This window comes from Macaca nemestrina, chromosome 5 (genome assembly GCF_043159975.1).
Source record: "Macaca nemestrina isolate mMacNem1 chromosome 5, mMacNem.hap1, whole genome shotgun sequence".
Lineage (NCBI taxonomy): Eukaryota > Metazoa > Chordata > Mammalia > Primates > Cercopithecidae > Macaca > Macaca nemestrina.
Genome location: NC_092129.1, coordinates 67,326,614 through 67,339,192, shown reverse-complemented (window position 1 = coordinate 67,339,192; position 12,579 = coordinate 67,326,614). Strand labels below are relative to the sequence as shown.

At 42.1% G+C, this 12,579-nt stretch overlaps 1 protein-coding gene across 8 annotated transcripts in view; it reads right to left on the bottom strand.

Annotated features, from left to right (window-relative positions):
- LOC105488993 (SAM and SH3 domain containing 1) overlaps window positions 1–12,579 on the bottom strand; it is a 350,928-nt gene that overhangs the window by 72,026 nt on the left and 266,323 nt on the right. For all 8 annotated transcript variants that reach the window (XM_071096570.1, XM_024795158.2, XM_024795154.2 and 5 more), the window contains 3 exons: window positions 10,341–10,381; window positions 7,456–7,542; window positions 4,730–4,842 (listed from right to left, as the gene is read on the bottom strand). In XM_071096570.1, coding sequence (XP_070952671.1) covers window positions 4,730–4,842; window positions 7,456–7,542; window positions 10,341–10,381 — 241 coding nt within the window. The remainder of the gene's footprint in view (window positions 1–4,729; window positions 4,843–7,455; window positions 7,543–10,340; window positions 10,382–12,579) is intronic.

Here is a 12,579-nt window from a genome sequence, read left to right as displayed (position 1 = left end):
TCTCATATGCACTTTCTAGAAACTCAATTGAACTTTTCCCAAATGTATGGCATGCCCAAGGAATAGAATGGGAGAGAAAACATATGATGAGCATTTTGCACCAGCCGGCAGCTGGGCTAGGTGGTTACTGTTGTGGCAAAGCAGACCAGGCTGAGGATGAAGGTGCAGGAGATGAGCAGCATGGACAGGAGTCTGTCACTTTCACCTGCCACCCACTCTACCACCTGTCCCAGCACCGACCTGCTCATCTGCATTCCAATTATAATATTTTAGTTATTTTTAAATGTACAACAAATTATTGTTGACTGTAGTCACCCTGTTGTGCTAGCAAATCCTGGATGCTATTCATTCTTCATTCGTCATTCATTTCGTACCCATTAACCATCCATACTTCCCCTCACCTCCTCACTACCATCCCCAGGCTCTGGTAACCATCATTCTACTCTCTATCTCCATCAGTTCAATTGTTTTAATTTTTACCTCCCACAAATGCGTGAGAACTTGTGCAGTTTGACTTTCTGTGCCTGGCTTATTTCACTTAATATAATGTCCTCCACTTCCATCCATGCTGTTGTAAATGACAGAAACTCACTCTTTTTTATGGCTGTGTAGTGTTCCACTGTGTATATGTATCACATTTTTTTAATCCATTCATCTGTTGATGGACACTTAGGTTGCTTCCAAGTCTTGGCTATTGTCAACAGCACTGCAATAAAACATGAGAGAGCAGATAGCTCTATGCTAACTTCCCTTCTTTTGGATAAATACTAGCAGTGGGATTGCTGCATCATATGGTAGTTCTATTTTTTGTATCATGAGGAACCTCCATACTGTTCTCGATAGTGGCTGCAATAATTTATATTCTCATCAACAATATATGAGGGTCCCCCTTTCTCCATATCCTTAACAGCATTTGTTATTGCCTGTCTTTTGGATAAAAGCCATTTTAGGCCAGGCGCAGTGACTCACGCCTGTAATCGCAACACTTTGGGACGCCAAGGCAGGTGGATCACCTGAGGTCAGGAGTTCGAGACCAGCCTGGCCAACATGGTGAAACACTGTCTCTACTAAAAATACAAAAATTAGCTAGGCATGGTAGTGGGCACCTGTAATCCCAGCTACTCAGGAGGTTGAGGCAGGAGAATTGTTGGAACCTGGGATGTGGAGGTTGCAGTGAGCCAAGATTGCGCTGCACTCCAACCTGGGTGACAGAGCGAGACTGCATCTCAAAAAAAAAAAAAAAAAAATTAGCCAGATGTGGTGGCAGGCACCTGTGATCCCAGCTTTTAAGGGAGGCTGAGGCAGGAGAATCCCTTGAACCCACTGAGCCAAAATCTCGCCACTGCATTCCAGCCTGGGTGACAGAGTGAGACTCTGTACCACAAAGCCATTTTAATTGGGGTGAGATGATATCTTATTGTAGTTTTGATTTGCATTTCTCTGATGACCAATAATGTTGAGCACCTTTTCACATGTCTGTTTTCCCTTTGTATGTCTTCTGAGAAATGTCTATTCAGATATTTTCTCCATTTTTAAAATTAGATTATTGGATTTTTTCCTATTGAGTTGTTTGAGTTCCACATATATTGTTTATTAATCCTTTGTCCGACAGGTAGTTTGCGAATATTTTCTCCCAGTATGTGGGTTGTATTTTCACTTTGCTGATTGCTTTGTTTGCTGTGCAGAAGCATTTTAACATGATGTGATCCCATTTGTCCATTTTTGTTTTAGCTGCCTGTACTTTTAGGGTATCACTCAAGACATTTTCGCCCAGTCCAATGTCCTGGAGAATTTCCTCAATGTTTTCTTTTACTAGTTTCATAGTTGAGTCTGAAAGATTTGTCTTTAATCCATTTTGATTAGATTTTTCTATATGGCAAGAGAGAGGGGTCTAGTTTCATTCTTCTGCATATGAATATCCAATTTTCCCAGCACCATTTATTGAAGAGATTGTTCTTTCCCCAACGTATATTCTTGGCACCTTTGTTGAAAGTGAGTTCACTGTAGATGGATGGGTTTATTTCCGGGCTTCCTATTCTATTCCATTGGTCTATATGTCTGATTTATGCCAGGACCATGTTGTTTGGTTACTACAGCTCCACAGTATAGATTTGAAGTCAGTTAATGCCATTCCCCCAGTTTTGTTCTTTTTGCTCAGGATGGCTTTGGCTATTCTACGTATTCTGTGGTTCAATATACATTTTAAGATTATTTTTTCTTCTTTCCTTTTCTTTGGGGGGTGGGGGTGGATGGATTCTCACTCTCTCACCAGGCTGGAGTTCAATGGAACGATCTTGGCTCATTGTCTCCACCTCCCCGATTCAAGCCATTCTTCTGCCTCAGCCTGCCAAGTAGCTTGCTACAGACAGGCGCCACCTCGCCTGGCTAATTTTTGTATTTTTAGTAGAGACGGGCTTTCACCATGTTGGCCAGGTTGGTCCCGAACTCCTGATCTCGAGTGATCTGCCCGCCTTGGCCTCCCAAAGTGTAAGTTTATTTCTTCTAATTCTGTGAAGCATGTCATTGGTATTTTGATATAGATTGCACTGAATCTGTAGATTGCTTTGGATAGCATAGCCATTTTAATGATATTGACCCTTCTAACCCATGAACATGGAATAGTTTTCCTTTTTTCTTTTTTTTTTTTGGTGTCCTTTTCTTGCATCAATGTTTTACTGTTTTCATTATAATGAAAGCTTTCACAATAACAGCTTTCACTTCTTTGGTTGAGTTTATTCTTAGGTATTTTATTTGTAGCTATTATAAATGGGATTACTTTCTTGATTTCTTTTCAGATTATGTATTGCTGGCATATAGAAATGCTACTGATTTTTATGTGTTGATTTTGTAGCCTGCAACTTTACTTAATTTATCAGTTCTAATAGTTTTTCAGTGGAGTCTTTGGTTCTCTTTTATTTCTTTCTCTTGCCTGATTGCTATAGCTAGGACTTCCAGTACTATGTTGAATAACAGTGGTGAAAATGGACATCTTTGTCACATAACTTTTATTACAGGATATTGTTATAATTGTTCTATTTTATTTTTAGTTATTGTTGTTAATTTCTTATTATGTCTAATTTATAGATTAAGCTCTACCATGGACATGTATGCATAGGAACATAAGAAAAAACATACACAGTATGTATAGGGTTTGGTACCATCTGCAGTTTCAGGCATTCACTGGGGGTCTTAGAACATATCCCTTGCATGTAAGAGGGAACTACTGTATATTAAACTAAACTGAGTACATGTGTGCCACTGTTTCAAGGTTTCAGACCTTTAAGATCCCACTCAATGGTTGCTATAGGTTGAATGTTATGGTTTCTACGTGTTGAATGTTTGTCTCTCCCCAAGCTGATGGTGAGAATTTGGTAGCTGGTGTGGTGGTGTTAAGAGGTGAAACTTTGGGAGGTGATAGGGTAGTATTACTGTCATTATAAAAGGGCAAGTTTGCCCCCTTTAGCTTCTTGGCATTCCTCCTTCTGGCTTATAAGCATCCAGCCTTCCTCCCCTGCAGATGACATGGTACACAAGGCGTCATCATAGGAGAGCATAGTCTCACCAGACATCAAACCTGCTGGGGCCCCTTGACATTAGATTTCCCAGCCTCCGGAACTGTGTGCCAATAAATTCCTGTTCTTGATGAATTATGCAATCTGTGGTATTCTGTTACAGCAGCACAAAATGGAACAAGACAATGGTAAAGTCTTAACTCATTCAATGTTTCCTTGGTGGTTTGAAGGTTTTTGTCAATTTCCAAACCTGTTTATTTGGGACTTATCTGCACAGTACTGAACCAGCTGTTCAAAGTGAAAATTCAAGAATCAATGGGTTTGTTTTTCAACAACAAAGCAGGGAATCTCTTAATAAATTGCTGCCTTACTAGTATAACTGCTGCTCTAGTATCCTAAAGGTTAATTAGGCTTCTTGTAGTGCCTAACTTAACTCAGAGGGAAATAAAAATAAAAACAAAAAACAAACACAACAAATTATAATTAATATTTACTTAGATATGAAAGTAAGTATAACCTTTAGATTATTCAAAATTCAGTTTGTGAAGGCATCTTATAGAACTGATATTTATAGGCCAGGTGTGCTTGCTTACACCTGTAATTCTAACATGTTGGGAGGCCGAAGGGAGAGGATCACTTGAGCCCACAGGTTTGAGACCAGCCTGGGCAACATGAGGAGACCCTGTCTCTGTAAAAAATTTAAAAATTAGCTGGGTGTGGTGTCACACACTTGTGGTCCCAGCTACTCAGGAGGCTGACATGGGAGGATTGCTTGGGCCCAGGAGGTTGAGGCTGCAGTGAGTTGTGATCGCACCACTGCACTACAGTCTGGGAAATACAGTGAGATCCTATCTCAAACAACAACAACAACAACAACAAAACCAAACCTGATGTTTGCAATGTTTTTAGCATATTTGATTTTTATTTAATAATTAATCTTTTACCACTGATTATGTTCTTTTCAAAAGGCTTGTGAATTTTTCCCGTTAATGTGGTCCACAGATCAAATATATCTGCCATTCATTCATTCGTTCGTGTTTTCATTGACTATAGCAGTTTCACCTCGCAAAGTAGAATGCTTGTATCAAGTAAACAGAATAAATATTTTATCTGACAACATGGGTACCTGATTCCTATACCCCTTGATGGCCCCAAACATTTTTACACTTCAGGAAGCCAAGTCCTCACAAATATAAACCAGGTATCTGCATGCTTACCCTGGCAAGTGCTTCCTCAATCGTGATCATCTTTTCCTTGACCATCATCATTAGCTGAATCCGCTCCTCATCGCTCATTGTTATTTCACTGGCAACGTAACCAACGTCTTCTCCTGGAGATTGAGGACAAAGAATAACAGGAGTGAAAACAAGAACAGCGAAACAGAACGTCAATGCTGAATATCTGCTGTCTCAGGCGAGGGAAGAATGTTGCTCAGGACACTATGTATGTTGAACGTTACTGATGAAGCAAAGGGTGGGAAAAATATGCTGCTTTTAAAGAAGCGAATAAGCACCTCTGATTGAGAAACAGGCTTGCAGAACATGTGGATCTCACCATGTCACCCTAGAAACAAATCCTTCAAGATGATCAGAGCCTTTGAGATGGTGTGCCCAGTGGACGGGTTTTGGAGGAAAGTAAGAGAGAGCTCCTCACTATAGGTGGAGTAAAGATCTAATTTATACACCCAACTGGATCATACAAGCATTCCAAGGCTCCTTCAGCTGTGGGTTCTCTGTGTCCTTTCATTTGAATATAAATGAGAAGAAAATATTTTTGCAAAGAAGTAAGAAAGACCCCTAGGTCATGACAGAGGAAGGAAGGTCACAGAGTCCAGACCCACAGCCTGGCAAAACCTTCCAATCCTACTAAGCTATTTCACTGTTATTATTCCTTGAAACTAAGTGCACACGGGCGAAGAGGTTCATTCCTGTAATCCCAGCACTTTGGGAGGCCAAGGCAGGTGGACCACTTGAGGTCAGGAGTTCGAGACCAGCCTGGCCAACAAGGTGAAACCCCGTCTCCACTAAAAATACAGAAATTAGCCAGGTGTGGTGGCAGGCACCTGTAATACCAGCTACTCAGGAGATTGAAGCAGGAGAATTGCTTTGAACCCAGGAGGCGAAGGTTGCAGTGAGCTGAGATCACACCACTGCACTACAGCCTAGGTGACAGAGCAAGACTCCATCTGAAGACAAAAAAAAAAAAAAAAATGCCAAGTGCAAATCACAGACATGAAGCATGTTCAGTTAATCAGAAGAAGGGTGCCATATAGGTCTGTATCTGAAAGTATTATTGTCATAAATTGGTTTCCAAACTGCGGGAAAATCAACTTCCAACTCACACCTGAAGGCAGCTAGAACTGCAGAGATGAGAATGTTCTGTTAGATTCCAAAGATTTTCCTACAGAGCAAACAGACTGCTATTGCCTCTAGTATATCTGGGCCACACTGGGCAATGGTGCCTCTGGTCAGCGTGTGGGGAAGGACATGTTAGTGAACATCAGCTGTAACATCCCCACTCCAGTCCCGCACCCTGCTCTCCTCCCCATCTTTCTCATTCATACTTTTTACCAGCTTCCAATACCGTTAGGATGCCCAGCTGTGGCTTAATTTGCCTTTGGTGTAAAGGACAGAGGGAAAGAGTCTGCCTGTAGACTTGCAGGAAACCATTTCAGGCACAGCTGACTTTGGAATTTATGTTGCCCTGTATTTCCATCTCATTTCCATTTAGTAATCAATCAATCCAAAAATACTCCTCAAGTTCCCTTTGCTACTTTCACAGGGAGAATAACAGTGTGTGCTGGGTGAAGACAGAAGCCTGCTGGTTTGATTCATTTTACTGTCTGTGTCACCTCAAATGGCAGAGAGGGTGATGGGAAATTGGTTGGGTTCTTTAAAAATTCACGATAGCTGGTAAACTGTTGGCTTCCTCCTTCCCTCCCTCTTGTACCTCTCCCTTTCTCCTTAGCTTTCTTTCTAAATTAGACTTTTTTTTTTAGAATCCAAGGTTTATTTTGAATCACAAGTGATGCTGGGTGAATACAAAAAACTGGGAATGCTTAAAAGTAGGACAACTTGAGAAAAAAAAACCATGTGGAATGTTGCCAAGGAACCCAGGTGTGCTGTGACGTGTCTACTGTTCACATCCATTTTTCTCATTTCCACGTGTACAGGTAATTAGATAGACGTTCCACACAGCGCAGGACACTAAGGTTAGTAAAGCAAAACAAGTAGTGTCACTGGTGATCAAGGAAAACTTTATATCTACTGATAACCTCATTCAGTTGGACTGGAATCTGGAAGTGGATTTGCTCCGGTTTCTTCTCTGAATACTGGGGAAACATAAATTATGTAACTGAGCCTCAAAGGGATGACATATTTACTTACTATATAAACAACAACAAAAGACACAGCCAAGAGTAGGGCAGAACTCCCTTCACAAAGCCGCCCAGGCAAATTCCCATGATGTCAGACCACTGGAGTTTCCAGGGGCAACACCCCATAACCGTCCCGCTGCAGGAGAGCATCAGAAGTTCAGAAGAATGCAGAGGCCCTCAGTGGGAGCACGGACAGGAGAGCCCCAAACCAACACATGCGAGGGCTCTCTAGGCCCTTTCAGGCTAGATCTTGACGAGAGAAAAGATCTTTCTGAGGTGGTGCGACTGAGAAAACTAAAGATTCGGCCTCTGCTCTCAGATCTACGAAAGGGAAGAACTGTGAACTTGTCCCCTTTTGGTTTTTTTTTTTTTTTTTTTGACTTAAAGAAAAGAAAATCACTGGGACAAAGTCTTAAAGTAACAACAGGAATGTCAGAAAAGTTGAACATCTTATGGGCACATGCGGTGAGTTACGCTAACTTACAGCATCCACTGAGATTAACAGCACAGGCTTCTCCACATGTTAGAGCTGAAAGGACCTACTGTCCGCCAGCTGCATTGCAGTACCTTTTGAAGTCTGTCTCATTATTCCTTTCTGGTTCTTTCGGAAGTTCTGCCAGAAATACTTATTTTTCTTCTTCCAGTCTCCTTTTCCTTTAAAAAAAAAAAAAAGGAAGAAAAAGCACAAGCAATAAATTCATTAATAACAAAAGTAGCCTCTTCCTTATAATTCAAAGCTGGTAAGAATACTTTGATTTCACAAAAGGACAGTTTTTTCTTTCAGTTTGTGAAAGAATGGGAGATGGCTATAAAGTTGTTTAAAAGAAATGCAAATTTCCTAGTAGCAAGATATGGTGCAGTGAGGTTAAGATGAAAAACAGAAACATCAAAAAGGAAGGCAAAACACGCATTCTTGTGTTTACTTTGATGTTTGTTTAACTAGTATGCCTAATTTGGCCTCGTCTTGCAGTGTATATCCCCCCTTTGGTCTTAGCCACAATTATTTCAACTACACCACAAATAGGGTATTTTAAGAAGCTCACTTTGTTTTGTTGTTATTTCTGTTGTTGATCTACCCTCGGTTTATTTCTGTTACTCCAGATTTAACGACAAGAACAGAATGGTTGGTATGTCCTGGGCCCACAGGTCAGGGGAGGTGGTCCCCTGGGTCTGTGGGTCTGGCCCCCACTGTTATTCTCAGAAGTGTGGTCTGCATGGGTCTCACTATGACATGCATATGGCACTCCCTGGCATTCAGGCTACCTGGTGACCCACCTACAGCTTACCCAGGGCACAAAGAAAAGAAAGCCTGCAATCAGGCCGTGACATCTCCCAAATGGGTCTCTCTCTACCCGCCCCACCCCCATCCTTTCCAGACTACTGCGGTGACTTTCAAGTGAAAACAAACTCGCTGCTATAGCTAGACATTTTTAATATGTGGTAGGGTTCTGATCATCAATAATATGTAATACCTTTTTAAAAGCAAAGCGAAAGGGGAGAGTAAGCAAAATGAGTGGGTAGAGCAGTCCTTTATTCTTTACAAATAAAAAGCAGCAGCAGTGGTGTCTGCCATCGTGCTGATGTGGCACATTCAAAGTAGCAGCTCTGTCACCACTTGTTGTCTGTCTGGTTGCTCCATGGCCACTGGAAATAGGACCCAGCGAAGTGATGGGTTTCCCCAGTCTAGACGGGTGGTGCCAAGCAATGAAGCAGACATGTGGGAACCATGTCTATGGTGCTCCCAGGCTAGAAAGGGCGTCGTCTGTCAAAACAGGATGCCCGCACATTTAAGTTTTGACAGCCCCCAGAGCTGTGGGAATGAAACCGGAGCCTTTCCACCAAAGACAGAGCTCCATGGCAAGTTTTGTATCACCCACTGCCTTTGGGCTTAACACTGAAGCAAATGTCAGACATGCAGGGTTAAAGTTGACTAGTTATTATTAACTCAACCTTGCTCTTGGACAGTTCAGGAATATTTCTTTTCTTTCTTTTTTCTTTTTCTTTTTTTTTTTTGGTTGAGATGAAGTCTTGCTCTGGCGCCCAGGCTGGAGTGCAGTGGTGCAATCTTGGCTTACTACAACTTCTGCCTCCTGGGTGCCGGCGATTCTCCTGCCTCAGCCTCCTGAGTAGCTGGGATTATACGCACAAGCTACCACGCCCGGCTAATTTTTGTATTTTTAGTAGAGATGGGGTTTCACCATATTGGCCCGGCTGGTCTCGATCTCCTGACGTCATGACCCGCCTTGGCCTCCCAAAGTGCTGGGATTACAGATGTGAGCCACCATATCCAGCCTATTTATTTTCCTTTTAAGAGACATGGTCTCTTCGTCCAAGCTGGAGTGCAGTGGTGCAATCACAGCTCACTGTAGCCTCAAACTCTTGGGCTCAAGGGATCCGCCCACCTCAGCCTCCCAAGTAGCTGGGACTACAGGTGCATACTGCCATGCCCAGCTAATTTTTAAATTTTTGGTAGAGAGCACATCTTGCTATGTTGCTCAGGTCAGTCTCTAACTCCTGGGCTCAAGCAATTCTCCCTCGTTGGCCTCCCAAATTCCTGGGATAAGAGAAGTGAGCCACTGAACAGGCTGAGAATATATTTCTTTAACTATAAGCTATATTCCCTTCTTCCTTCTCCCATTTTCAAGTTTCTGAAACAGAGATACAGCCTAATAAATGGTAATAGCTAACATTTATTCAGCTACTATATCCAGGCACTTTGCTATCTAATGGCAAATTTCATTTAATACTCAATTATATGATGCATCATTGTTCCCACCTAGCAGATGAGAAAACTGAGGCTTGGTGCAAGTGAGCTGCACAAGGTGATAGCTATTGAGTTGGCAGATTCAAAGGCAGGCAGCCAGGTTTGATTGAGTACTTATGTCCCTAATCACTACCAGCCACCCACCCTCTGACCCAAACAGAATAGCTGTTACTAAACCAAGAGTGAATTTTATAATCAAGAATATATAAAATATGCAATGCCTTAATTATGCATAATCTTGGATCCAAAAAATTCCCAATTGAAAGATGTATCCTAAGGACATTATTAGGGACACAGACCCCAGGATTTTTAGAGCAGCAGTAAATTTTTAAGTCTGCGTAATATTCCACCATATTGGATGTGCCATAAGTTAATTAACCAATTCATTCTTTGCTGGATATTTAGGTTGCTTCTAATTTTTTCTCTATTAACATAGAGAATATTCAGTCATGGGAAAATGCTCATAACGTATTCAACTTAAAAACTATAAAACAGTATGCAGAATATGATCACAATTATGTTTTTTTTAAATCCCCTAGAAAAAGGAGAATAAAGATGTACATCAAAATCGTAACAGTGTTTATTTCTGAGTAGAAGGATTATTGTGGGTTTTGTATTTTCACATGTTCATGTTTTCTATAAAGTATTAAAATAATTAAATAGGTAAACCAAGAAAAGTGGTACTGACCTACAGCGTTGTCTTCCGAGTTTGATTTATGAAGAGGGTTCCTAGAAAAGAAAAACAAATCAGATTACCAGGGAGCCTTGCTTTCATGGGAGAACTGAAAATCCTCCTAACTAGTTTGACCCGGCATCAATACTACTTAATACAGCCAGGGAAACTGTTACAGGCTATTTACCACTGGCTTTTTCTACCCGTCTGCTGACTTCCTAGAAATAGACTCATGTGCCATTTGCCGACATTTATTAAAGACTCACTCGAAGGTGAGACCTGTAACATTAAATGAAGAAGACAGACTTCACTAGATCGTGGAAGTGCCTTTCATTCTGCGAACTATTAATACAGTGAAGTTACTGCCCTTGGGAAGTCTCTTGTGGAAGAGGAAAAGAGAAAGCAAATAATAATGAAAACATAAACTCAGCACCACAAATGCCACTTGGGCCTGCAGATAAGTACAGTGGTTGGCTCTAGGAAAATGAAGGGGGCAGGGAGGCGGGTGAGAGACCCACAATAGGATATTGAGTGCCCTTAATAGAGGGGGTGGCCAGTACATAGTTCCTCCAGTTGGTTGCTGCCAGTTGGCAAGTGCAATGTCTATCCTGCTGAATCTTCCAATGTTCAAAGAGAAGCCAGAAATCTGTATTTTGTTTTTGTTTTTGAGACAGAGTCTTGCTCTATTGCCCAGGCTGGAGTACAGTGGCATGATCTCAGCTCATTGCAACCTCCGCCTCCTTGGGTTCAAGCGATTCTCCTGTCTCAGCCTCCCAAGTAGCTGAGATTATAGGTATGCACCATCACGCCTGGCTAATTTTTATATTTTTAATAGAGATGGGGTTTCACCATGTTGACCAGACTGGTCTGGAACTCCTGACCTCATGCAATCCTCCTGCCTCGGCCCCCCAAAGTGCTGGGATTACAGGTGTGAGCCACTGTGCCCAGCCAGAAATCTGTATTTTTATATGAGAGCTCTAACATTTTTAAGTGATGGCAAATAAACCAATGTTTTAAAAAATGTGTCCAAATCAATCAACACATGTCTGGGCATCAAATTTGGAACCCCCCCCCCGCCACCCCAACACCTTTGGCTGCCAGTTTGTGAAGGCAGATACAGACTAACCCAAATAATCTGAAAAGTGTACACAGCCCAACCCCAGTTCATTAAACATTTCGCCAGAAAAAAACTTAAGATAAACAAAATTTAAAGAAAGAAAGCGGGAAAACCAAAGAAAGTTAAAACTGGTTGTATCAAAAAGGGAACGAGGGGGGCAGATCACTTGAGGTCAGGAGTTTGAGACCAGACTGGACAACATGGCAAAGCCCCATGTCTACTAAAAATACAAAAATTAGCTAGGCTTGGTGGCACAGGTCCATAATCCCAGCTACTTGGGAAGCTGAGGCAGGAGAATTGCTCGAATCTGGGAGGCAGAGGTTGAAGTGAGCCAAGATCGCGCCACTGCACTCCAGACTGGGCGACAGAGTGAAACTGTGTCTCTCAAAAAAAAAAAAAAAAAAGAGGGGTAACAGTAGAGGGTGGAACAAAATCTTTCATTAGGTGTGTCCAAATCCCAGAAGGAAAATACAGTATCCTTGGGCTTGCAGCCAAGGGAAACCAGAAAGAAGGCACCTGCATCAGAACAGACTCAGACACTTGGGGGATTTAAACCTGAATCTTCAGTACAAGTTCACCGCCAGGAAGGAAGATGGAAGAGGAGATTTTTGCATCTGAAGGTTTGGGAAGATAAGAAAGTGGGAGGCCAGGTATGAGTCACACTGAAAACATTAGAGGAAAGGCTGAGGCAGGAGGAGAGCAGACTGGGCAACATAGTGAGACACCGTCTCTTAAAAAAAAATTTTTTTTTTTTTAAGTTTAACTGGGCATAGTGACATGCACCTATAGTTCTAGTTCTAGCTACTCAGGAGGCTGCAGCAGGAGGACTACTTGAGCCGAGGAGTTCGAGGTTGTAGTCAGCTATGATCATACCACTGACCTCCAAACTGGGTGACTGAATGAGACTGTCTCACTCAGAGGAAGAAGAATTGAACATCATAATCACCTAAAGTGATTTTCTGCCTACCTTTTGGATAAAAGGACCTTGAGAATCTAAGGTGACCAGAGAGAGGGGAGGGAGGCTTTTTCATGCAGAGCCGCCTTTAATAAGCCACCATCCTTTGGTGTAGCTGCACTGGTGTGGGCTGACCACTGGGTGCCATTTCTGAGTGGCAGGCCCATGCCCAGCAAGCACCA